Here is a 26,561-nt window from a genome sequence, read left to right as displayed (position 1 = left end):
GTCTTTATTTATAAATATTTGTTTAAAGTATAGGCTAAATTAAAATAACGTTATTAACCGGTAATTTTTCGAATCGAAACGTTTTCGGAACGGTGATATTTAAGGAGGAACGCAAAAACGGAACGTTAAAATACCGATTCTGCTCGGAGTGAACCGATTGATATTTTTTTCCGTTTTTAAGCCCTGCTTTGGATACAGGAAGAAGAATTGGAAATGACGCATATTGCGTCTTAAGGTTGTCCGTACGTCCTGACGCTAACCGTGCGTCGCCGTTTACATCGGGATATTCCCAACTGATTACAAATTCCATGTATACAGGAGTAACTCTCTCTGCTCACGCATGTAAACGGGTTATTCCGAATGTTTCAGAAACCCAAATAGTGACCCTAACCCGACCATAACCCGGATATTGGCTGCATGTAAACGTAGTCAGTGTCTCAGTTCAGATTCAGGGAAGAGAAAAAAAAATTGAACAGTGGCCTTAGTCCATGAAAAATCAGTTTCTCAATCCAGCGAGTCCAAAAGAAGAGGGTAAAAAATAAGTAAAAATAAAGGTGATTAAAGAAGAATGGTTCGTCCAACCAATATGTATTCCTCACTCTTGAAACTGTCACCAGGTACGATTCAGATGGGAATGGCTCGCCTGTCCTCGCAATGCGCATACAGCAAAAGGCAAGGACAATTCCTCTATGTCAATCTCAACTGCTGAAACTCAGGATCGGCAGCAGATGAAACATTTACTCACATATGCCCAAAAAATAAAAAGAGAAAGAAGGAAGAGAAAAAAAAATAAATAAATAAAAAACAGCCTTGAAAACACAAAGCCAAGAAAACAACAATCATTAAATCACATTTTCCAAATATTCACAGTCATCATATCTCATTTCAATTCCTATTAACTATTTAAATTAAAAACTCGTGGTAATGAACTTGGTAATGAGAAAAAAAAAAAGAACTTACTTACTTCACACAACTATATAAATTTTCCTTAAACATTAAACACCATTTACACATTCACACTCTACAGCCGTACATAGTGCTTGTTTGAATTCAATGCTTGGTGTAATCTAAGACAATGGGATCCAGTTAATTGCACTGTTAGTTCAATACTTGAGTTCCTGCAAGATCGTTTTGCTTCACGGTTATCTCCTTCCACACAGAAGGTTTATGTTGTTTCCACTGATGCCTTTAACACTGAGGGCAGGAGACTTTTGGCTTCTGTTTTTCCTTTCGTGTTCACGTCCATCAGGTCTAAAAGAAACAATAAATCAAGTGAGATTTCAAATGAGAGACAAACTTGAAATGAAAAGTGAAGCTCAAAGTCAAGATCACTGATGAGTTCAATAGTCATTTCAACCCCATCATATCTGGTCAACAACTGCTGTGCACAATTATGTACTATTATAATATTATGAAGATGATTTGTGTTATAAATCACTACTTTGGTCATGAAACTCTAAATGGCACATACTTGACATGTAATCTTTAAGCAATCACATCATTTCCAGCACCTTTCTAACATTAACAGAGGAAGAATCTGGAAGTGTCTCTCGTCTCTGTATTCTTGATAAGCACCAGAGCAAATACAAAAACATGAACTGCTGTTAGAAAACATGAAAATACTGTTTGACGTTTTATCTTCACCATAATAAGTAATGTCAGAAAGAGAAAGTTGCACACTGCAAAAACTCAAAATCTTGCCAAGTATATTTTTCTAATTTAAAATATCTCATCACACTTAAATCACTTTTATAAAAAGAATGTGTCAAAAAAGATAAACATTTACAATGATACTGACATTTACAAATACAAATGCATATTAGCTTATCTTTTATTATTAATAGTAAAATTCGGTCCGATTTTTCCCGTGGCGTCTGACGTTGCTATGCAACCATGCACTGCGCTCTCCACAACGACAAAGAAGTTTTAGTAGCTAATAACGTTAGATTTCCACCACCGAAAAACGCTTGTTGTAGCTCTGCTACAAGATTTATTTACGGAGAAGAGAAAAACACCAGTAGTGTTTGTGGTGTACCCCCATCCTTTATGTTGACTGAGCTTTCAATGTTGTTACGGAAAGGGTGAAGTTGATATGTTGGTTCTTGTCTCATGAACTGCGGTGCGCTTGCGGCATTCTGAAAAGTTGAGGTGTTTTCATCTCGCTGCGCCTGGAAAAAATAAGCACATTGGCGCTTCAATTATGAGCACGCTTGCCGCGCGCCTACATTTGAAATAACGAACTTGAGCGCGCAAAAGGTTCACACTTGCACTCAAACTGAAAAGCGCGCTGTTTGCATCCCTGTATATTAACTGTATTGACAGATGTCTCTCTATATGGCTCTGGGTTTATGTAGAGACCTTTGTACGTTTGTTGTTTTAAACTGAAAAAATAAGAAGGAAAAAAAAAATCGTTTATTTAATATGTCTACAAAACATATGCAAATTCCGTGCGTATAAGAGAATTCCGTTTTCATGTGTAAATTCCGTGATTCCGTCCGCGTTTTCCGCATCACGGAAATCATAGGGCCCTAGTATAAAATTTGCATCTGGAAACAGTTGTTTGAAATGTTTTAAATGGTGCTCTATTAAAAGCTTAAGCCTTGGAAGAGTTGAGAGAGCAATAATAGGTGAAAAAAGAATTTTGACTATCTCTAACAACTTAAGTAGCATTTGTGTGTAATCATTTTCTCCAAGTTTGTCAATGAGAAATGGCAGGATCTTTAACAAAACCAGCATCTGCCCAGCTGACTGTTTCAATTTATTGTCATTTGATGACAGTGTATTGACAGATATGGGGCGAGGCTTATCCCTTGCATCCACAGGAGAATAAGGGAAGCAAATAATTGCACTGTTGAATGAGTCTAAGTCCATATGCCCTGAAAGCACAAGATGCTTTAAATAAAAGATAAAATGATTTCATATGGGGCAACACCTTCAAGAATGACATGCATGATGTCCTGTGGGGTTTGATTGATTATATCAAAGTGAGGAAATTCTGTTAATTTGCTTCTCCTGTTTATGCCATATGTCATTTTTAGATTGTCTTTCAGAAAGTCAGTATTTGCCTTTTCAATGTCATTACATTGCCTGTTATGACTTGCCATTGTCCTTTTAACAAACAAATCTTCATTAAATTGCTCCTGCATGTCTTCAAAGTTGCATTCGCAGTGCCTGCATTTACTGTAGGCAAATCCCACTCCTATCTTAAATCCAGCCACTTCATGCTGAGCTAGAGTGTCTCCGCACACTGACATAAGTGCCCCATAAATTGTCCTCTGTTCGGCCAACGCAGCGCTATCAGTAAGAGGCAAGACCCTTGATGGCAAACTCTGGCTAGAACTCCTGGGAGCATAGAAACTAGAGGAAATGCATACAGGTGCATTTTGGACCATGTGTGCGCCATCAAAAAAAAAAAAAATAATAATTAATGCGATTGCTTTTGTAATCTGAACAGAATAGCGAGGCAAATTTTTCTCTGGGCCCAGGAGAAGTTCCTGTCACTCAGGGCAGTGTACATTCCAGGGCATCTGAATGTGGGAGCGGATTTACTGTCCAGACAGAAATTAGTAATGGGGGAATGGAAATTCCACCTAGAAGTAGTGAAACAGATCTTGACCAGATTTTATGAAGCAGAGGTGGACCTCTTTGCCCTCCATCAGACAGCGCCCCCCTGGGTCTGGACGACTCAGAGAGAAGTAGAGGGGACATTGCGCTTATGTTATGTAAATAACAAAAGGGACATTTGTTTTCTACAGTGGGATCAATATGTGCCACGTAGCTACTGCCTAACGTATAATTCTCCATTATAGATCTGCAGTTCGTTTTTCAATGGGAGATTTATACAATGACCTCCAGCATCTTCTAGGAGAAGAGTTTGGCCCTAGCACATCTGTCCACTTTGTTTCACTGCTGTCCTTCAGAACTGATTGATGAGCGACTTTTACCCAAGTCAAATACAAACTTTTCTTTGAAGCCTCTTTAAAACCATGTATCTCTGGAGTCTTAAAAGTGAGGATTGATTCTTCTCATGGTTCTTCTTCTACAAAAGCTAAAACAATAAGATCAGGAAAATTCTCCTCTTCCTCCTCTTTGTTCAAATTCTCTTCTCTTGTCTTCTCATAAGCAAAAGGAAAAGATGATACAATCTCATCCATTACATGTTTCATGAATCTGACGGACTTAATTCCTGTAAGATTACTCATTTCCGCTGGACTTTCCCACTCATCGTGATGTTTTAAGTCCTTTTGCCTTGTGCATCCAGCTCTTGTCATTGTTTTCTGAAGGCTTTTTGAATTAAGCACTTTTGCTTGAAGTAATGGATTATTAAAAAGAGGTTCCAGGTTTATCCAGAATTCAGAATCAGACCATTTCCTTTTTTCTTGAAAATTTGATGTCCATGTTTTCAGTAGGCCTATTGTTTTATAAAAAGCAGAAGTGTCTTTAAAGTCCATTGCTGTCAGATTAATTAAAAACAAATGTAAATCATATATAAAAATATGATTTGCCAAAGCTGCTTGATTGTTTGTCACCAAAACTCTTCCCCTATAGGATAGCTGTGGTAGCACCCATGACCACTTAGACAACCGGCTACACATCTTCTCCTCATTCCTTCCCAATTCTTCATCTTAAATGTTTCAGTCCCAAAATAAACCCCTAAACTTTTAAACCCGTCTTCACTCCACTTCACACCACCTGGGAGCACTGGTGGATTTTTATTTTGTCCACAATAAAACCCTTCACACTTTTCCCAGTTCACTCTAGCTGTTGATGCCTTTTCATAAATTTTCAGTGTTTCTATTAACCCAGACACATCTCTCTCATTCTTAATACAAAATTGTAACATCATCAGCATATGCAAAAAACTTAATAGGCCTTTCAACTGAAATCCCTTGTAATGTTTACCTTAACTTGCAAAGTAGGGGTTCAATGGCCAACGAATACAACATCCCTAATAACAGACATCCTTGTCTAATTCCTCTCAACACTGGAACTCCGGGTCAATTCTATTGACGTGTTGCACACAATATTCACAGCCGGTCACGATTAAAGACGTTTCCAATGCGCTAAGCAGCGCAACATCGATTGTAGCTTTTGAAAATCACATGTCAAAAACTGACTGCTTTTTTTATATCACACATTTATGTTGGGTTGAACACGAGTAAATAGAAACCAATCAAATAACAAAATGTCCATTTCTCATCATGGCTGTTTAGAAACTAATGAATGAGGCATTTATATAGCGCTACTATTTATTACTGTACACACTAGGGAAGGCGAAAACAAAAAATGTTCTTGACCGACCACCGAGCCTCATTAGCCGGTTGAAACCGGTTAAACGATTAGTTTAAATTATGCTACGCTATTTGAAATAACAGCCATTTCGAGCCGCGCCTGCAATTTCACAACTCTGTCGCATCTCTCTGCCGCTCTGCCTCCCGCTCACACACACACACACACACACACACACACACACACACACACACACACACACACACACACACACACACACACACACACACACACACACACACAGCCTCCGCGCCGCCCTTCCACTCACGTCACTTTTTTAAAATCCCCTAAAGTCCCGCAAACGCGGCGCCGAGGAGCTTGTACTGTATGTAATCGGAGGACAAATGGCTCCTTAGTTTCGAAATTGTTTGGGTTCAAGGTGATCGCGTTGAAAATAAAGCCGTTTGTCTAGCGTTAGAAGCTCATTTGAAACATTGCCGCGGCTCATTTAAGAAAATGACAGCTCCGAAGAGACGCCGCTTTAGTTTGAGGTAACGGGTGTCGCGTTTTCAGGTGATACATCATAGATGATGTGCTACTACTGTATTTAAGCACTGTATCACACAAGTTGCAACTTACATCTGTGTCATTCTTTTTGGTGAAATGCTCTCACACACTACTTTTCTTTGCAGGCTTCATCCTGTCATCTGCCCTGGCTTTAACCTCAAGTGTTTTAGCCTGTAGCCTTTACTTTTCGCAAACCTTGTGAGCGCGTGAGCCGCGAACCCAAACGCTGTGACGCTCGCGCCAAATGTTTTTATTGTTTTATTAAGTAGCCTACAAACAGGCAAGTTATGAAAAATTGAGTGAGGGATTTGTTCACTTAACACAAAAAGATCTTGGAAAGAGATGGCTAACTGTAGGCTATAGCGTTTAGTCCACTGTCTATAATAGCCTAATTTAGAGATTTTTGAATGTTTTTATTTATTTTTTTAACCGACTACCGACAACTTTGATCGGCTAGCGTTGATATGGTCAACCATCGGTCAAGCGGTCGTCGGTTAACATCCCTAGTACACACCAAGCGCTTTACAATCACATCAGGTGTCGGCCTCATTCACGACCTGGATGATTCAACAGCAGCCACAGTGAAACAGCGCCAAACAAGATATTTGACTGTGACTAACTTACACAGAAGAGATTTTGTTGCTCAGCACATAAAGATGAACTACTCACCGTGATCTCAGACTGTGGTGATGTGGTTTCTCCACTGCATGGATCTTCATGTGTCTCTTCAGGTGACTTTTAGTAGTGAAACACCTTCCACACTGATCACACGTGTGCGGCTTCTCTCCAGTGTGGATCCTCTCATGTGTTTTCAGATGTTGTGACCGAATGAATCTCTTGTCACAGTGTGAACACTTGTAAGGTTTTTCTCCAGTGTGAATTCTCTGGTGTCGTTTTAAATATATCGCTGTAGTAAAAGTCTTCCCACACTCAAAGCACATGTACTCTCTCACACCAGTGTGCATTTTCTGATGTGTTTGTAAATATTTCAGCACTGAAAAACTCTTTCCACATACAGAACATGAATGTGGCTTCTCCTTTGTATGAACTGTCAGGCGTGTCTTCAGGTTTGATGCCAAAAGAAACGTCTTGCCACATTGATCACATATGAACAGCTTCTTTCCGGTGTGGATCTTCATGTGATGCTCATGATTTTTTTTGTTTGATAAACTCTTTCCACACTGATCACATGAGAACGACTTCTCTCCAGTGTGAACTCTCATGTGAATCTCCCAATTTTGTTTGCTTGTGAAACTCTTCTCACACTGATCACATGAGAACGGCTTCTCTCCGGTGTGAACTGTCATGTGACGCTCAAGATTATGTTTGTTTGCTAAAGTTTTTCCACATTGATCACATGTGAATGGGTTCTCTCCAGTGTGAACACTCATGTGAATCTCAAGCTTATGTTTGGCTGTGAAACTCTTTCCACACTGATCACATGTGAACGGCTTCTCTCCAGTGTGAATTCTCATGTGAATCTCCCAATTTTGTTTGCATGTGAAACTCTTTCCACATTGATTACATGAAAACGACTTCTCTCCAGTGTGAACTCTCATGTGAATCTCCCGATTTTGTTTGGTTGTGAAACTCTTTCCACACTGATCACATGTGAACGGCTTCTCTCCGGTGTGAACTCTCATGTGACGCTCAAGATTATGTTTTTTTGAGAAACTCTTTCCACACTGATCACATGAGAATGGCTTCTCTCCGGTGTGGATCTTCATGTGAATCTCAAGACTATGTTTGGCTGTGAAACTTAATTTATTTTTAGTCTTTGAGCAACTCAAAGGTTTTTCTCCAGGTTTGACATGATGTTCCTCCTTCACTTCACTCAGTTCTTCACTCTCCTTCACTTCACTCAGTTCTTCACTCTCCTCCTTCACTTCACTCAGTTCTTCACTCTCTTCCTTCACTTCACTCAGTTCTTCACTCTCCTCCTTCACTTCACTCAGTTCTTCACTCTCCTCCTTCACTTTCATCAGGTCTGAAATGAAAGAAAAAAAAGTTTAATTGAATTTTCAGTACATAAAATTCAAAGAGAGAAATAGGATTATAAAATGAAAGGGCATAAACTGAGACCTAAAATATTCCCATCATTTTGATGAGTTTTTATAAATTATGCATGTCCCTGAAAATCTCCATGAATGAGGAACATAGATCTTCCAATTATTACTTTTAAAACATTATAGGCACAAATCCCATGTTTCTGTCAAAAGAACTATTAAAATATTTGATCAATGACACACTTATCTAATGTAATAAACACATTAAACATACAACTGTGCCATAAAGTTTTCAATTCAAGAACTGTTTTTCTGTTCATCTTGACTGTTGTTTATTATAACAGATGACATTATAAACAGCAGGAGATTTAATAGGCTACATACAAAATAATCTATTTTGAAATGAACAATGTTTTGTACTTTATGTACAAAAAAATGGCCAAACCTTTACCAATTGAATGATTGTTTGTTTCTAATTTACTTTAGTCAGATGTATTTGTAACCTTGTGCTGCAGCTGCTGCGTTGTATTGGTTTGTGTCTGTAAGCTTCGTATCTTTCTGTTTTTAATCATTATTTACTATCATTCCTTGTTAAATACTAAATATAACTTAATCAACATCACACATTAACCTGACATCGCTAGCTTCAATCTAAATCATTATTGCTAGCACAACACGCTAGTAATTTGCTAGCCTGTTAGCGTGCCGTCCGTGCACTCTTTATTTTATTTTATTTTTTTATTCTCTAGCGCGCTCGCACCTTCCATGCACTCTTTATTTATTTTTAATTGTATCTTTTTCTCTTGCGCCTTTTACGAGTTCATCAAAAAACTGTGGTAAGTATCAATCAACAAACACGGTGAGTCATGTCATCATCTCCTCTTATTGTCACCTGCACCTCATGTAACATGTATAGCATATCCTTCTCTGCCAGCACAGGTTTTACATGTGATAAATGCAGGGAGATAGTCAGACTGGCGGAGAAGATTTCAGAACTAGAGACACACATCCCAACTTTAATCAAGGTTAATTGTAAGAGTGCAAGGGCTTTAGACAATGTATTGGATGCGACTAGCTTAATGAACTCTGTACATTGTTCGGTTCCGGCTGCAGAGCCCGTGCAGCAGGGCAATTGGGTGACGGTAAGACGCTGTAGTCGCGGGACAAAACACCGCTCTTCCGTTCCGATTACCTCATCAAACAGATTCTCCCCACTCAGTGAAACACCCACTGAGAATCCTGTTGATTGTGCCCTAGTTATTGGCGATTCTATTACACGGAACGTGTCACAGTCACATGTTTGCCCGGGAGCCAGAGCGCCTGACATCAAAGCAAATTTAAAAGTGCTGGCTAATGCTAATCATAAATTCTCTAAGATTATTATTCACGTCGTCACTAATGATGTTAAACTCCGCCAGTCGGAGATTACAAAAATGAACATTAAAGAGGGTGTGTGAACTTGCAAGTACGATGTCAGGCACTGTAATTTGCTCTGGCCCCCGTCCTGTTTGCAGGAGTGATGAGATAGTTAGTATATTGTCCTCACTCAATGGCTGGCTGTCGAGGTTGTGTACGCAAAATATTATCGAATTCATAGACAATTGGAAAAGTTTTTGGGGCAAACCTGACCTGTTGAAAAGAGATGGTATTCATCCCTCCTGGGATGGTGCTGCTCTTCTCTCTAGTAATATGGCTCATAGTCTTAGAGCTCAAACATGACAATCTGGGGCTCAGGTCAGGAAGCAGACAGACTGGCTAAACCGACTGTCTGCTAGCTGTCTCACGTCACCAAGGTCAGATAAATCCCATCACATAGAGCCTCTTTCACCTAGATATCATCATATAGAGACTGTGTCTGTTCCCCGAATTAGCAACCTAAACACATTCAAGGGTAAAAATGTAATTGATGTTCAACAAATAAAAAACAGATATAATACGGATGAACAAATGATAAAGCTCGGGTTGCTGAATATTCAACCCCTTACTTCAAAAGCTATTGTTAATGATATGATTACAGATAATAATCTAGATGTGCTGTGTTGACAGAAACCTGGCTAAAACCAGATAATTATATTACTTTAAATGAGTCCACCCCGCAAGATTATTGTTATAAACATGAACCTCGTCTGAAAGGCAAAGGGGGAGGAGTTGCTATGATTTATAGTAATATCCTCAGAATTACTGAGAAGTCTTGATTTAAATATAATTAGTTTGAAGTGTTGTTGCTAAATTTAACAGTGTAAATGATAAATCACGTTTAACATTTGTGCTGGCTACTGTATACAGGCCACCAGGGCACCATATAGACTTTATCAAAGAATTTGCTGATTTTCTATCAGAGTTAGTATTGGTTGCAGATAAAGTACTAATTTAAAAAAAAAAAGCCAAGCATTCACATAATAATTACCTTTTAGGTTACAGTTGAATCGGATCGAATGCATTAATATTATGAACAGCAGCTATGCTAATTATTTCCCATCTGCTTTTCTGTTGTTATCTCGGGACGCTAGTAAATAGAGTTCGTCAGCTCCAGTTTGTATCCAGCCTCTCATGGAAACTTCAGATGCCCCAACACCCGTGAAGAGATGACTCGACGCCTGCGAAGAGACGACTCAACGCTGGCGAAATGTTATGCACTAAATTAATATATGATTAACTAACTGTAGCCTATTTTTTTTCATTTATACAAATAAATGTATTTAATTTATTTAATGAATTAATTGTTGGTGATTTTAATTTACATGTAGATAACGAAAAAGAAGCATTCGGATTGGCATTTAAAGACATTCTGAACTCTACTGGAGTTAGACAACATGTCAGGACCTACTCATTCTCGTAATCATACTCTAGATCTAATATTATCACAAGAAATCCATGTTGATGCCGTTGAAATTCAGCAGCAGAGCGATGACATCTCAGATCATTATTTAGCCAAGTAAACTTAATTTAGCCAAGGCTGCAAAGTTGACTCTGTGTTACAAATATGTTAGAAGAACTATTACTTCTGCCACTAAAGATTGCTTTATTAATGATCTTCCTGATCAGTTTCATCATCTCAGCATCCCGAATAGCTTAGAAGAACTAGATATTGCGACAGAAACTTTTAACTCTCTCTTTTCCAGCACTTTAGACACAGTTGCTCCTTTGCGCTTAAAGAAGATTAAAGAAAATAATCCAACGCCGTGGTACAACGAGCACACTCAAGCCCTTAACAGAGCAGCCAGAAAAATGGAGCGCAACTGGAAGAAAACAAAACTAGAGGTATTTCGCATTTCATGGAAAGAGAGCTTGATTGCACACAGAGAGGCCTTAACCCCCTGGGGTTGGCAATCACGCCGGCGTGATCTGCTCGTTTTTTTTCATATCAGTGCAAAATACTCTGTTGATTTTGATTTTACATACTTGTGTTGTACATCATTCAAAACTGTTAAATGTCTTTTATTTGTGTACACATAATAAAAACAAAATGTTGTGTTTTTCGTAAAACAAAGAAAATAAACATGATGCGCGTTCTGCCGTCAGTCTCAATGTGAAACTCATTCTGAAACGCGACAGAAAATGACCTGTAACTCAGCGAATGTTTTTCACAGACTTGAAACGCATGTCTATAAAACGCTTGGAATCTCTATTTTTAAAGTATGTAAATTATATATTTTTTTAAAAATATTCTATTTTTAAGTAATCCATACGAAAGCAGCGGCATGTACAGTTTCTCAAACGCGTCCTCATTAACTTTAATTTGACCACGCCCACGCGCGCATGAGCGATTGACATGCAAATGATCCATGCGGAGAAACGCAGACCTGTAAACGCCCTCATTACCTCAAAACAAAGAATCAGAGACTTCGGTAACTTACTCCTCTGCTTTTCATCGAGTTTGGAAGACTGTTTGTGCTGTGCTGTTTACCTTGGATTTACCTCAGAAGAATTAGAAGAACGTGATTTGAAGATGAGACTATTTTTAAGGTAAGATAAAAACTGGTGGTGCCAGATTAAAATGTATGTTATGAAATGAGTTTGGAGTAAAAACATGAACTAAGCCTAATGTCATATATGTACACGTATATATAGACAGAAACATTTTGAAATGTGAACTAGAATGGTAGGCAACCTTTCAGTGCTTGTATACATGTTCGACACGAAGATGTTTTTATGTTTTTATATTCTATAATAAAACACAGCATAGTAAAAGTAGTCTAGTATATATGTATGTATGTATGTATGTATGTGTGTGTGTGTGTGTGTGTGTGTGTGTGTGTGTGTATTCTGTACATTTTAAAAAGCAATTTTAACCTGAAAAATCTAAAATGTATTCCCCAAATTGTGCAGCCCTATAGTTTCTCTTGATATCAGCATGTTCACATTTATTTTGTTGTTGTTGTTGTTGTTTTTAGAGGAACCAGAAGTCACTGATGAGTCCTGCTGACTTCAACATTCACATAAGTCTCCGTTGGGGTGTAACGATACGCGTATTCGTATCGAACCGTTTGGTACGAGGCTTTCGGTTCGGTTTTCGGTACGCATTTTCAAACCGAACGGTTTGTTGGACCATTTTTCCTGCCTACCAAAATTTGCTTATTTCAAATGTAGGCGCGTTGCGCGTGGCAAGTGCGCTCATAATGTAAGAGACGCCAGCGCGACCACAACATTGTCCAACATCAAATGGCAAACGTAATGCAAACGGAACGAAACTGCTCATTATTGCATGGTTGAAGGACCGTTTATCAGTTTGGACCAGTGCAGCACAAGCATACTGTCTATGAGCGCGAGCCGATCGTGATCAAGCGACATTGTTACTTACTACACAGCTCTAATAAGAGATCCGGTAAAGAAAGCATTTGAATTCTCCACAGAAGTAATAACATTGCATCCGTTATTAAAGGAGAAGTCCGGTCAATTTTAACATTGACCTCTTTTTTTTTTACATTTGGAGTGCTGTCAGTACAGAGAACAACGACAAAAATCGGTGTTGCCTACACCGTGTTATCCTCGTTTTAAAATTTGCACCCTGTTGACTTCAATGGGGCAAGTTTTAAACCTGCTTTTAGCCTCTTAACATCCTTGATGTGTCATTACAAGTGCACAGGTCATGTGAGTGATTCCTTCGGAGTGAATGCGGGTGAATCTGACTGCAGTAGATGTGAAAGAAATATATAAAAAATGATGTTTATTCAGCCAGCGCACATACCTGTATTTACATCCTGTTTTCGGTCGAAGTCCACAGTAATCGATTGTCGAGGTCACGCGCGTGATCATAGGTAACTAAACCTATGCGCGTGAACTCGACAATCGATTACTGTGGACTTCGACCGAAAACAGGATGTAAATACAGGTATGTGCGCTGGCTGAATAAACATCATTTTTTATATATTTCTTTCACATCTACTGCAGTCAGATTCACCTGCTTTGATTGGTAACAGCAATTGACAAAATTGATCAAATTTAATAAAATGAAATAAAAGATGGAGCATACATTTAATAAAATTAGGGGGAAAATGCCCTTTATACAAGGTACAAAAAAAAAAAAAAAAGGAAACGTAATTTTGCCAAAAGAAGAACTTTTATTCTAAATAAATATTCATTTTTTAAATTAGCCTACTTCAGTGTGATATGTTACCATCATGCTTACCACTGAGAATTTGAATAATTGTAATGTGATGATCAGATGCAGATATCTAAATCAGAGAATGTGGGCGGTTTGCGGGTGGATTATTTATTTTTAACAGTGGATTTGTGTGACTCAAAGTGCACCAGATTAATGAATTTATCTTTAAAATGTACAAAATTTTCTTCCGGGGGGGCATGCCCCCAGACCCCCCTAGAGGTAACAAGCTCCACCCACAAAAATTATGTGGGAAACACATTAGGCTATATGATGATCTAAGAAAAAAATATTAATTTAATTACCTTACAGGAAAAACCCTGTAAGAGTGTACATTTAGATATTTAAAAAAGCTGTGCCATTTTACAATGATAAGCTGATTTGGTGGAATTATCAGTCTGGCGAGTAACCCAAAAAATTTACTAGCCAATGGCGATTTTATTGTCAAGGTGTGCGTAGAGGGTTGAAATGGCTTTACCACCATCACAACCGGTTGTACACGACAGCTCTATGTCTGCTTTATGTTACTCTATTGTATTTAAATAATTTGAAGTTATGTGCTGGGAGCTCACCATTCATGTGAGATATCTCCTATTCAGAGAATAATTATGTCCTGTAATAAGGTCCTGTGTCCTGAAAGTTCAAGGACAAAGTTTTTGCACTTCAGTTAATGTGTAGAAGATAATGTTCACAGAATTAAAAGTGACATTTGAAGTGAGTTGAGCAGTCTTATTTTCCTAATTTTTTGTAATGCCTTTGAATAATATGAGGGCATGAATCACAATATATCGCAGAATCGAGTCACAATACTTGCTGTATCACAATATGTTAAGAATCACAATAATATTGAATCGTGGCCAAAATATCGCAATACTATCGAATCGTCACATTTTTGCCAATTCCCACCCCTAGTGTCATTGGACAGTGGTACTGCACCGAGTTTGGCTGGTCTCCTATCATTATTCTGCACATGTCTTGCGCAGCCGGCAAAATGAGAGTCTCGGCAATTGTATGCAGTTTACCCAGTTTACCTGTTCTTTTGGCCACTATGCGATGCCTCCAAACACTGTTTTAGACACAGTGCTGTGCACTGAAATGGTTGCCTGTTACTGATGGAGGCCATCAAGCTTTCTTTTAAAATACTCAGCCGGTTTATACTTAATGCCAGCATGCTTTGTTTCGAGGTGCCTTTTTAGTTTGCAGGGCTTCATGCTGTCGTTTGCCAGCACCTCGGCACACTGAGGTCTCAGATCAGCTGTGACTGTAAACCCAAACTGCAGGTATGCTTCATCATACCTTCGAACCTTTTTTGCAGCTGGTGGTGCGTTAGGGTTAGGGTCTCTAGGGTTGCCTTGTTGGTCCTCACTAGAAATCTCTCCATTTTTGTTTGGTTTTGAAAGAAGTTGGATGTGGATTAGTTGTGTTTTCAATAAAGTTTAGGCTATGATGCAACGATGTGTGTGGCTATGTTGAGAGACTAGTATCGGGGGCTAATCAGTCAGAGCTTAGGCACGATCTTTAATACAATGAACAAAATAGCGATTTTGTGGGCAATGCAGATTATATTTTAAGACTTAACGATTGTAGTCCTTTGATTGTAGTCCTTTGATTGTAGTCCTTTGTCAGTGAGTGAGTGGGTGAGTGTGTGTGTGTGTGTCACGGCAGCCCCCGCTGCTCGTTGAGCATAGCAACTGCAGAGTGATACGTGCTTTTGAGTCTCCAAACACCACAAAAGTCTCCAATAACACCAATAAAAGTCGCTAGATTTGTTGCTAGTCGCTTTTGACAAAAAAAAGTCGCCAGGAGGATGATTTGTTTGTGTGTTATAATAGTCCAACCACTTGCATTTCAACATGGGGGGAATTTCCTGTGTTTTTTTTTTCTCATCCTGTAGCCTACTTGTGCCCCCCCCCCGGGAGAGTGACCGCGGGCCCTACAGGTTGAGAACCACTGCATTAATGTTAACAAATCAAACCATATTGTAAAGTGTTCAAACAAATAATTTACTCAGAACACCAATAAGAACGTAAGTGTGCTTACCCCCTTTTTTTAGTAATAGTAAGCCTACATGGTTAGCAAGATTTGGCCTTAAAAAACTACAGTATTTACAATTGAATTTTATTCGAGACTGAGATAAAATATACTTTTTAATTAGGGCCCTATAATTTCCGCGATCATGGAATCGCCGACGGAATCACGGAATTGGCAAATTAACGCGGAATTTGACATATTTGGAATAAAATTCAGTTTTTGTGTGGGAGAAAAACACATGTCTGTGGAAAATGTAGACCGGGGGAAGCAAATCTGGGCACAGTGTTTCCCACACATTGACTAATTCTTGTCAGTGCGCCACAGAATCAACACCGGCCACACATAGCCTATTGCGTTTCGTTATATATATATTTTTTGTTTACGCTTCATAAAACACGCAGCGTAGCCTATTCATTCCGCTGCATTTCCTTTCCCTGCTCTCCCTTCGTCTCTCTGTCACTCACGCGTCTCTCTCTTTTTGTCTCGCCAAAGCCTTATTTGATCGGCATCTTCAAACTGTCTTGCTCTCTCTCACTCCCTCGCGCTTATTAATCTAAATCAATTGAGAATTGACACAATGGTAAAAGATCGGAAGACCGAAGTTACACGTGGAGCATTCGGATATTTTTTTCCTGAATTACCGCTGGCTGTGAATTGTGCAAAAAAAAAATAAAAAATGTTACATTGCCTTCTTCTCTGAAAAGCGTTCCGCCCATTCAGCTGACATAAAAACACTTTCAATAAACTAAACAAAATCTATCCAATGATGAAATGTGTTCTGTGTTGACAAATCTTGTGCGATGTCCTAACAGCTGGGATAATCACACAACGCGTACAAGTCTCCTAATGATACGTCCGATTCACGAACTAATGACTCCTTTGAACCGATTCACTTTAATGAATGGTTAAAACAACTGATCTGTCCAACACTGAATTGGTGTAGCCTATAAACAAATCGGTAACACTTTACAATAAGGTTCCATTTATTAAACTCTAGGCTATTTATTAAAGGGGTCATATAATGGTACATGCACTTTTACAAGTTGATTGTACTGAAATGTGTGTTGGCAGTGCCTGTACACAACCATCATAAAATGATAAAAATCCATCCAGTGGTTTTTTTTTAATCTCCTTATATGTTTGACTCTCTCTGAAATCAAGCCGTTCGACCGTGTGACGTCACACGGTCGGACGCCCCTCCCACGATTGTGATTGACAGCTGCAGCGTTTCAACACAGACCCGCCCTCGCTCATGAGCGAGCTGTCAATCATAGTTCGCGCCATTGTTGATACCCTCACTGGAGCGCTGTCTATGAGCATAATGGCGTCTGCGATTGTTCTTCGGTGTAATAAGGAACACAGCAGTCATTTGGATGTTCCTAAATCCGAGCCGTTGAAGAAGCAGTGGCTGAGTTTTGTTTTTGAAGGGATATGCCCAAACGATTGAAGCGGGGATTCCCTCACAGGGATTCCCCACGATCGTCTGAGCTTTCCTGTTTGCGTTAATCATTTCACACCAGACAGCTTTACAAACGAGAAAAAACGGATCGGTACCAATGTGTTCCTGCTGAACCTCCAGAAGTGAGTGTGATGTTTTATTAACCTTTATATTAATAATTATATTAATCTTTGCAAATTTGCAAACCTTGCTGCACGCTTCATGATGAATGCATCTAAGCTTTACACTCCGGGTACATTACGGCATGTTTTCTATGTACGACGTTCTCAATATAATTCATAATCCCACGTTTATAATGAACAACGCGTGGTTATTGTGTTAGATACGGTGTAGGCACAGAACAGAGGGGCGGGGTGAGCAAAGCTCATTATCATTTAAAGACACATGCACTGAAACGGCGTGCTGAAAACAGAGCTGTTTTTGAGCAGGTGAAATTAGTGTTTTCTTACAATACTAATGAGAATTTTTAATTAAAGTATATTACAAACTTTTAATTTAGACCCTAAAGAATCATATTAGCTTGTACAAAAATGGCATTATATGACCCCTTTAAAGATCAGCTAACATTAACTATAAACTGCACTTCTACAGCATTTAATAATCTTTATTGATGTTAATTTCACCATTTACTAGTAGCCTACATTATTTAAATAAAAAGTTGTCTTTCTTAACATTTGTTAGCCTAATGCACTGTGTGAAGTAACATAATAAAAATACAGCTGTTCATTGTTTGTTCAACTAAGATTAACAAAGATTAATAAATACAGTAACAAAATGTATTGCTTGTGGTTCATGTTAGTTAGCCTAATACATTCACTAATGTAAACAAAACCACATTTAACACCTCTTAAAATTATAATTGAGTTTGTTACCTCAATAAATGTAAGGTCATTCCTATTTTATTTGTGTACATTTTAATCATTAACATTAAAAACACTCTTTTTACATCTAAAATAACAGTAAAGGGTAAAAGAATTTCCAAAAATGAAAACGGAAAAAATGGAATTTGGGGAAAAAAAATCAAACGGATTTTATAGGGCCCTATTTAATGCTACTTTTTTTTCTACTTTTTAATATTTATATGATTATATACTAAAATAATTATCAGGTCTAGTAAAGAAGGATTTTATCTTACAAAGCTATGAAATCCAGAGGTAAAAATAAAATAACCGCTCGACCACATATAAAGAAATCGAACACAAGTCTGGTGTCTAGTGATGGGGAGTCGCTCTCTTCCCAAGCGGCAACCTCCCCGTCTCTCTCTTGTCTCTTGAAACCAACACGGAAGTGAGTTAACTGCAATTCATTGACTGGCCGCTTGCACTGGCTGCACAAGTGAGTCAAATCTGTATCTCCCCCATGTTAAAATTACCAACTTTACAGCAGAAAAAAAACATGTTTACAGCCTGGATCTCTATGTGGCTTTGGTCTATACAGCTAATTTTACCCTTCAAAACAACTGTGAGGGGGGTGCATTTTTTTATAACTCATCCGTTTAGTTGATTAATATTTAAAGTTCTGCATAATTAAGGGTGTGTCCACTTTTGAGTGACAGGTTGATTACCACTGATGTCAATGCTAGCCGTTTCTCTGCTGTTAGCCGCGTCACTTCACCTCAGCAAATTGTAGCTGCTGAACTTGCCATCTCTGCAGTGTTTGTGCTTATTTCGGGATTAATTCATACAATTTAATACACCCTTAATTCGCCCACGGCTCCGTCGTTGTTTTCCTCTCTGTGAACATGCACTAATGGATGTCTGACAATTTCGTTGGTTTTTGGAGTTTTCAGATTTAAAAACGCCTATAGATATAAAGGCTCGTTCGTTCTGCTCTCACGGAACAGATAGATTATAATATGCTTATGTTCCGTCAGATGAAATCCTGCAGGTGTCGGCGCTTTCTCCGTCCATGCAATAAATGCACATCCTTGAATGAGCGCGGATTTCTAGCGCATTTACATGAACTTCATAGGTAATATATCTATGGTTTAACCCATTGAGAGGCGGCCAAAATCAGAATTTAAAATGGACTGAATAATAAGCTCTCTACGAACTTGACGAGCGATGCCGCGCTGACAGACTATAGACTGTAAAAAAAAGAGTGACTGACATCACGCCCCGCCTCTTTGCCCATTTTCTGTTAACCGGGAGTGACGCAAGGTGACGCAAGGTGACGCGAGGCCAAGATGGCGACGGCCGACTCCGCCCACTTTAGGCTTCAAAAATGCTCTTCAGAAACCTACGGGTGACGTCACGGACACTACGTCCATATTTTTTTACAGTCTATGTCTCTTCCTCACTGGAGTGTGTTTGAAATCTGAGAGACTCTGAGACTCTTCTGGTTTGTGTTCTTTAATGACAGGAAAACCGATAAATAGGTTATGTTTACATCACTGTCAGCCATTCTGGGATTCAAGCTTATTTACTTAATACTAGTGGTGGGGCGTTAACGTGAGACTCTTATCGGGCGATAAAAAAAATATCGCCGTTAATCTATTCTCAAAGTTGGGTTGGGAGCTGAGCGATCATAATGTAAGCTGAGCGATCATAATAAGGTCGCTGATGCGACCACAACATTGTCCGACATCAAATGGCAAACGTAATGTAAGCGGAACGAAACTGCTCGTTATTGTGTGGTTGACGGACCGTTTATCAGTTTGGACCAAAGCAGCGCGAGCCGGTCTTGATCAAGCGACACTGTTACTACACAGCGCTAAGAGAGATCCAGTAAAGAAAGCATTTGAATTCGCCACAGAAGTAATAACATCGCTGCGAGATCTAGTGAGAAACATTCACATTTCTCCGTTATCAACGGATCAAACAGTGCGTGGAAGCCAGGAAGAAATATTGTGCCATCCGGTGTCCACAGATCAGCAACATTCACCATGGATTTACTGTAGTAACACTAACTGCAACCATGGAAGTTTGGCGGGAATAGTAGGCTATAATGCTTTCAAGTAACATTACGTTGGTTTTATTTTGACATTATGAATAAAATTGCTGCCCTCGAATGTTAATCTGAACTAAAAATAGACCTTTGTTTATAACTACTACAATATTAGGCTACATTTAATTTTTTCCAAGGAGCTGTTTTGTTTTATATGCTCATAAGAAGAGTCTATTATAGCTCCATCATTGCTCAAAGTAAAAAATAAAAATAAAATCATTTGTATTTAAGAAACACGTGCCCTTTAGTCATTATTTGGGTAGCACACATATTCTGAATGCCTTCGGCAGAATTCAAATGAGCCATTTTAATCTAGATTAATTCCAAGATTACAGTGAGATTAATCTAGATTTAAAAAAAGTATCTATGCCCACCACTACGTAATACAGTTTACTGTTTATTAGGGCTGGGTAAAAAATATTGCTTTTCGCAAGAATCCCAAGAATCTTGTTTTCAGTTGATGAATTAACGGAACATTGTAGCGCACATCCCATCTAATAAATCACAATAATCTTTATGCTTTGTTACTTTTGGTATGAAACAAAGTCTATGGTTTGAAATTACGTCAAAATGCAAAAAAATATAAACCGTTTTGGCGCTGTTTAATGTGGCGTGACAGAAGCATACATGAACTGATCATCTCCTAATAATATTCTTTAATCTCAGTTAAAGCTCAAAATAAACATGAATGGACATCTGAAGGTGTGTTAAAACATACAGTAAAACTCATCTAAACACATAACATGTCTCATGGAACCGCTTAGGCCTAATTAGTGTTTCAACACGGAAAGACGTCTTGTAAACAATGTCATGTAACGTCACATTTACCTCAGAAAAACCATATTCCATCCCCCATCACACTCTAGGTGGATTGAAGACGCCTTGTATTTCATCAAACTTGAAAAAAATAGACTTTCTCTTCACCGGCCCAGTGCATGATTCTCTACAATCTGGAAGCCCTTTTTAGCATACGTACAGACTCTGCCATCTTTAATATATGTCTGATTAACCCTTTCCATTCCAGATAGTAGGCTACTTTGTAATTTTACATTGATGTTTAGAATTAAGTGTTAAGTGCACTTAATACTTTGTTGGTCTGTCTCAGTATTTCTATTTTCCAGTGTTATCTGCTGATGAGAATGTATTTATATTTATTTTAATACTAATCTAACTCTTTTTTTTTTTTTTTTTGCCTTTACCTTTTTTTTTATTATTACTTATTTATACCCATTTATTTATTTGTTTGGTTGTTTACTTATTTTCTTTAAACCTTGTATGTATCATAAAAATTATAAATCATACAACAAATAAAACCATATTCAGAGACCATAACTTGTTAGTCAGTTAGAAAAATGAATTCTAGAGAGGAGCATTTTGATAATTATATGCACCACATTACATGCATTATAGTTTTTAATGTTCGATATTTAATGCATGTTTGAATAAATCAGTAAAGTTTTTATGACAGCCACCATTTAAACGTGTATATTTAAAGGGCACCTATTATGCAAAATTCACTTTTAAATGGTGTTTGAACATAAATGTGTGTTGTCAGTATGTGTACACAACCACCCTAGAATGATACAAATCCACCAAGTGTTTTTTTTACAATCTCAATAAATCATTAGCACTGTCTCAGAATGAGCTGTTCTAAGATTCGGTGCAATGTGACGTAGAATTGCGCAAGCACCACCGACGTGGTTTGATTGACACTGTGGTTTTTGAATAGACCCCGCCCTCTGTGATCTGTACACCATCCGCCAGTTTCAACGACAGCCGGTAATGTCTCCTAAGAAATGTAGGTGTTCTGTTGTGGGATGTAAGGATGAACATAGCAGTGTTCATTTACTCTCAATGTTACTCGAGGATGGATCTGTACCAACTCCCAGCTTACAGTCTCTGGAGCGACAGGCCTAACGTTGCTGATCACGGCAGAAATGAGAGAGTGAGAGCGCACACTTTTTGACAGCTCATCGTGTAGCTATACGGATATACAGTGTACCAGTTTATTAAGCACAGACTGAAAAGGTGTGTATATGTTTACTGTTAGTTGTAACGAGTGTTTTGTGTACTTCGCTGTGTATGTTCCATGCTAATGAAAGGGAGAGAGAGAGAGAGTTTTGGAGAAGACTTAAATGCTCACATCTTATACTGTGTTTATTTAGCAGCTCTTACAGTGATTTTCTGGAGTAAAACTAATGCTTCATCTTTTGTGTGATGTACAATAAACTTTATTGAACTCATCAGTATATTTTGGTCATCATTCGGACGAGGTCTGCTACAGCAGGCTTGTATTACAGTAATGGTGGATAAAAGCAGATGACAAATAAGTTATAACCATAATTAAACTAAACTATACATTTTCAATCTCCATAAAGTATATATTCTCTGGCGCATTATTTAAAGGGCACACACTAAAACAGCACGTTTTTCCGAGCTCCAAAAAATGACAATTTAAACATGCTGTAAAAAAATATCTGTTGGGTATTTTGAGCTAAAACTACACATACATACTCTGGGGACATCAGAGACGTATTTTACATCTTGTGAAAAGGGTCATAATAGGTGCCGTTTAAAGTTAGTATAACTTTATTATTATAAAAAAACATCCTTGAATGTAATTTAAGCGTAAAACTAGTATACAAATCAGTAAATGTTAACCTTCAATATTATAGTAATTGTAGTACCAACTGACTCCCATGTGTAGTTTACAGCATTATTTAAAAGATTTTCTTTCCCTGAGAACATTTGCCATGTACTTTATCTCAGTATCCAAAACAATCGATATCGAATCGCCAGCTTGTGAATAGAAATCTAATCGAAAATTGAGAACTGTCAAAATGTTTGGTAACATGGTTGCAAAAAAATGTGAGCCAGTTATAATTGTAAAATAAAACAGCTAAAATATTTAGTTGTCCTGATGTTGACAATCAATAGGCCTAACAGTTTCTCAAACCTCCCTTTACTGACCATTTGTTGTAAACAAACAAGAACACTTTGTACCATTTCCCATAGTGTAACTGCATCTAAATGTGATGAAGTGCTTGAATGTTCTTCAGCATCATGAATGAATGAAGAATAAACACCAACCTCTTTGTTCTTCAGGATCTTCAGTGTGTTTCATTCTGCAGGGTTCTGGATCACTCATGTTCTCACTGTCCTCTTTAATAAACTCAGTCTTTACAGATTTCAGCTCTTCCTGATGCATTGTGCTCGTCTTCACTTGTAGCTGATGGGAATATTACAGCATTTATTGGAGAATTGCTGTGGGAGGAGCTTCACTGATGAATTACAGATCTGCAAAAATAAAAAATATATCAGTTACTGAGTTTGTTTTAATATATTATTTGTTTTAATGCTAAATGACATTTAAGCATTTATGTCTGTATCTCTATATAGAAACCAACAATTACTCTCAGTCTATTGACACCAATGAAATGAGCTTTAAGTGTCAATGTACAGGAGATCTGAAGACATCAGCATAATAAATGAGGTGAAAACAGGAACTATTGTCATGAAATAAAGAGTGTTTTCAGCAGATCTGTTAATATTGATGATCAGACTATCAACACTCATTCAACAAGCCATTCAGGATCATCAGCAGATCATCTCACTTTATTCTGAGTGTTTTCTGTTAGAAACACATTATTTGAGTCAGGATACATGATAAAAGCCTATAAAACTGCTCTATTAAAAGATTATACTGTTATTTCTCTCAATATGACATGGATAAAACAACCAATAACACAAAGAAAAGATCTCTAACACGTAACAGTTTTTATGTGCAGAAACTGGCAATCATCAAGCGACGAGAATACTTTTTGTCAGCAAAAAAAAGAGGAAAAAAAGAAAATAACCAAATAGAGATTACTTAAAGGAGAACTCCGGTCAATTTTAACATTGAGCTCATTTTTTTGTACATTTGGAGTGCTGTCAATACAGAGAACAACGACAAAAATCGGTGTTGCCTACACCGAGTTAATATATTTTTAAAATTTGCACCCTATTGACTTCAATGGGGCAAGTAGTAAGCCTGCTTTTTAGCCTCTTAACATCCTTTAAGTGTCATTACAAGTGCACAGAAAATGTGAGTGATTCCTTCCGAGTGAACACGGGTGGATCTGACTGCAGTAGATGTTAGAGATATTAATAAAAATGAAGTTAATTCAGCCAGCGCTCATACCTTTGTTTTAGGGATGCACCGATCCACATTTTTTCACTTCCGATCCGATCCCGATACCTGAATTTGGATATCGCCGATACCGATACTATTCCGATACCAGAGCTGTGTTTGCTTTAATATTATTATTATCATTATTGTTTATTTTATATGATTCTGAAATAAACTTCTCTCAACAGGCAAGTATGAATGATATGTTATGTACGTATGTATGCATGCATGCATGTATGTCCCAAAAGGCAACTTGAGGTAAGTATAAGCTCAGAAAAGTAAGTCAGAAAAACAGGAAATCCTGTTAACAGGAAAAATCCCATTCTGAAAACAAATATGCAACTGGGGTTTCAAATTGATTGTCATGTCAATATTTATTACATTCCCAAAATGTCAAATACTTGCGTCTTGAAGTGCAAGTGTAAACATCTTACACACACACTATCTGAAGGGTGATCCTCGCTCCGATGCAGTAAATGCTCGATCAACATCAGCATCGTGCAAACAGACAAGCGGATTTTGCCTCAGACGCGCGTCAATTTCACTTCAAACTTTTGCTTTTTACGCACGTCAATTTTTCTCTGGACGCGCGAATGGATTCAAAATATTCAAGCGTCCAACTAGACGCGATAGACGCGAATTTGACGCGCTATTCGCGTTTGGTGTGAACGCACAGTAACGTGGTGCTTTTTTAAATGTTTGATTGGGTTCGTTGTGTTGTACGACGCGAGGGAGCTTCAAAGGGCTCTGAATTACAGCTTTGCAAACATAGCATTTTGCTGTCTTGCTCTGCGGTGTTTCCAGTGTGAAGTATATCCACACAGCGGACGTTGTTGGCTAGCCGCAAACTGCGGAATGGATTTCCTGAGCGGGAGCGTGTCTCATAACTCTGTGTCTCATTGAGCCGCGCCTCCGTTCAGGAAATCCATTCCACAATTTGCAGCCAGCTAGCAGACTCGCCGGCGGGAATCACTTTTGGAGTCTTTTCAGCAGACGTTAAAGCGAGCGCAGACATGACTCATGGATATCGGATATCTCGGCAGGTTGGATCGGGAAAATCCGATACGTGAATTACGCTGGTATCGGGTCCGATACCGATACTGGATCGGATCGGCCCCATCCCTACTTTGTTTACATCTTGTTTTCGGTGGAAGGCCATAGTAATCGATTGTCGAGTTCAAAAAAATCCTCTGTGTGTTCAACATCTGATTCGGATGAACTATCCATCAGATCTGATATTCTCAGAACACCACACAGCACCGTCATCGGCTGGGCTGACAGTCTGAGTCTCCACTGTTGCTTAGTTACCTATGATCACGCGCGTGAACTCGACAATCGATTACTATGGCCTTCCACCGAAAACAGGATGTAAACAAAGGTATGAGCGCTGGCTGAATTAACTTCATTTTTATTAATATCTCTAACATCTACTGCAGTCAGATCCACTCGTGTTCACTCGGAAGGAATCACTCACATTTTCTGTGCACTTGTAATGACACTTAAAGGATGTTAAGAGGCTAAAAAGCAGGCTTACTACTTGCCCCATTGAAGTCAATAGGGTGCAAATTTGAAAAATATATTAACTCGGTATAGGCAACACCGATTTTTGTCGTTGTTCTCTGTACTGACAGCACTCCAAATGTACAAAAAAATGAGCTCAATGTTAAAATTGACCGGAGTTCTCCTTTAATAAAGGTTCTGTTTTTGTTTTTCACACAAAAAGTATTCTCGTCGCTTGATAAACATATGGTTGAGCCACTGTAGTCACTTAGTATATTTTAAACATCGTCTTTACTACCTTTCTCACCGGCAAGTTTCAATTACAGAGAGGCCTATGGAGGAGCGAGACAGCTCTCAGATTTCATCAAAAATATCTTAATTTGTGTTCTGAAGATGAACGAAGGTGTTACGGGGTTGGAAAAACACAAGGGTGAGTAATATTACTGACAGAATTTTAATTATTGGGTGAACTAACCTTTAATTGTTCAGTTGAGGTTTATTTGTGTTCTCTATTACTCAAGTCTCTTATTTCACTACACTGTGGCTGCACTTAGGCTAGTGCTTTAAAGGACTAGTACATTACTTGGATTGAGTATAAGTTACTGTTGCACTTTTCGGCTAAATAATGTATTACTGTCAAATGTATGTAAGTTACAAATACTCTAATTCACTCTATGCAAATTTGTTCATGTTTTATCAAAGGATAAGTCTGAAACACGGCATAAAATAATTATATCATGGCGACAGGAACGTTAAATTAAACATGGTTATGTGTTTAAACATTTTCTTTACTGTGGTAAACCATGGTTAGTCTCGTAATGTGCTCATATTCTGACGACAGATATTTGGCTACATTTGTTTTGTAGTGTGTGTGTGTGTGTGTGTGTGTGTGTGTGTGTGCGAGAGAGAGAGAGAGAGGTGATCAAATAATCCCATCGAGGATTGTAATATTGAGTTTAAACGAACGATTGTATAATTGTATTTGCGTGTTGTAACATAAAGAGTAACGTTAGCAGTTAACATAAGCAGTAGCATTTACAAATAACCGCG

The 26,561-nt window shown here is 38.3% G+C and overlaps 1 protein-coding gene across 3 annotated transcripts; it reads right to left on the bottom strand.

Moving 5' to 3' along the window:
- Positions 1 to 192: 192 nt before the first annotated feature.
- Positions 193 to 23,137, bottom strand: LOC311306707 (uncharacterized protein). 3 transcript variants are annotated; one of them, XM_084435249.1, is made up of 3 exons: positions 22,931 to 23,137; positions 6,466 to 7,783; positions 193 to 1,251 (listed from the first exon to the last, which is right to left on the bottom strand). In XM_084435249.1, the coding sequence occupies exons 1-3, from the start codon at positions 23,046 to 23,048 to the stop codon at positions 1,143 to 1,145; spliced, it is 1,545 nt and encodes a 514-aa protein (XP_084291375.1). In that variant the 5' UTR covers positions 23,049 to 23,137; the 3' UTR covers positions 193 to 1,142. The 3 variants fall into 3 exon arrangements, with proteins under 3 accessions (XP_084291375.1, XP_084291377.1, XP_084291376.1); XM_084435251.1 differs by lacking the exon at positions 22,931 to 23,137 and adding an exon at positions 9,432 to 9,549; XM_084435250.1 differs by lacking the exon at positions 193 to 1,251 and adding an exon at positions 2,049 to 2,168.
- Between the last annotated feature and the right edge of the window lie 3,424 nt (positions 23,138 to 26,561).

This window comes from Rutilus rutilus (genome assembly GCF_951802725.1).
Source record: "Rutilus rutilus genome assembly, chromosome: 1".
In the NCBI taxonomy this organism is placed as follows: domain Eukaryota; kingdom Metazoa; phylum Chordata; class Actinopteri; order Cypriniformes; family Leuciscidae; genus Rutilus; species Rutilus rutilus.
Note: the sequence above shows the minus strand (reverse complement) of the source record. Positions and strands in the feature narration are given on the sequence as shown.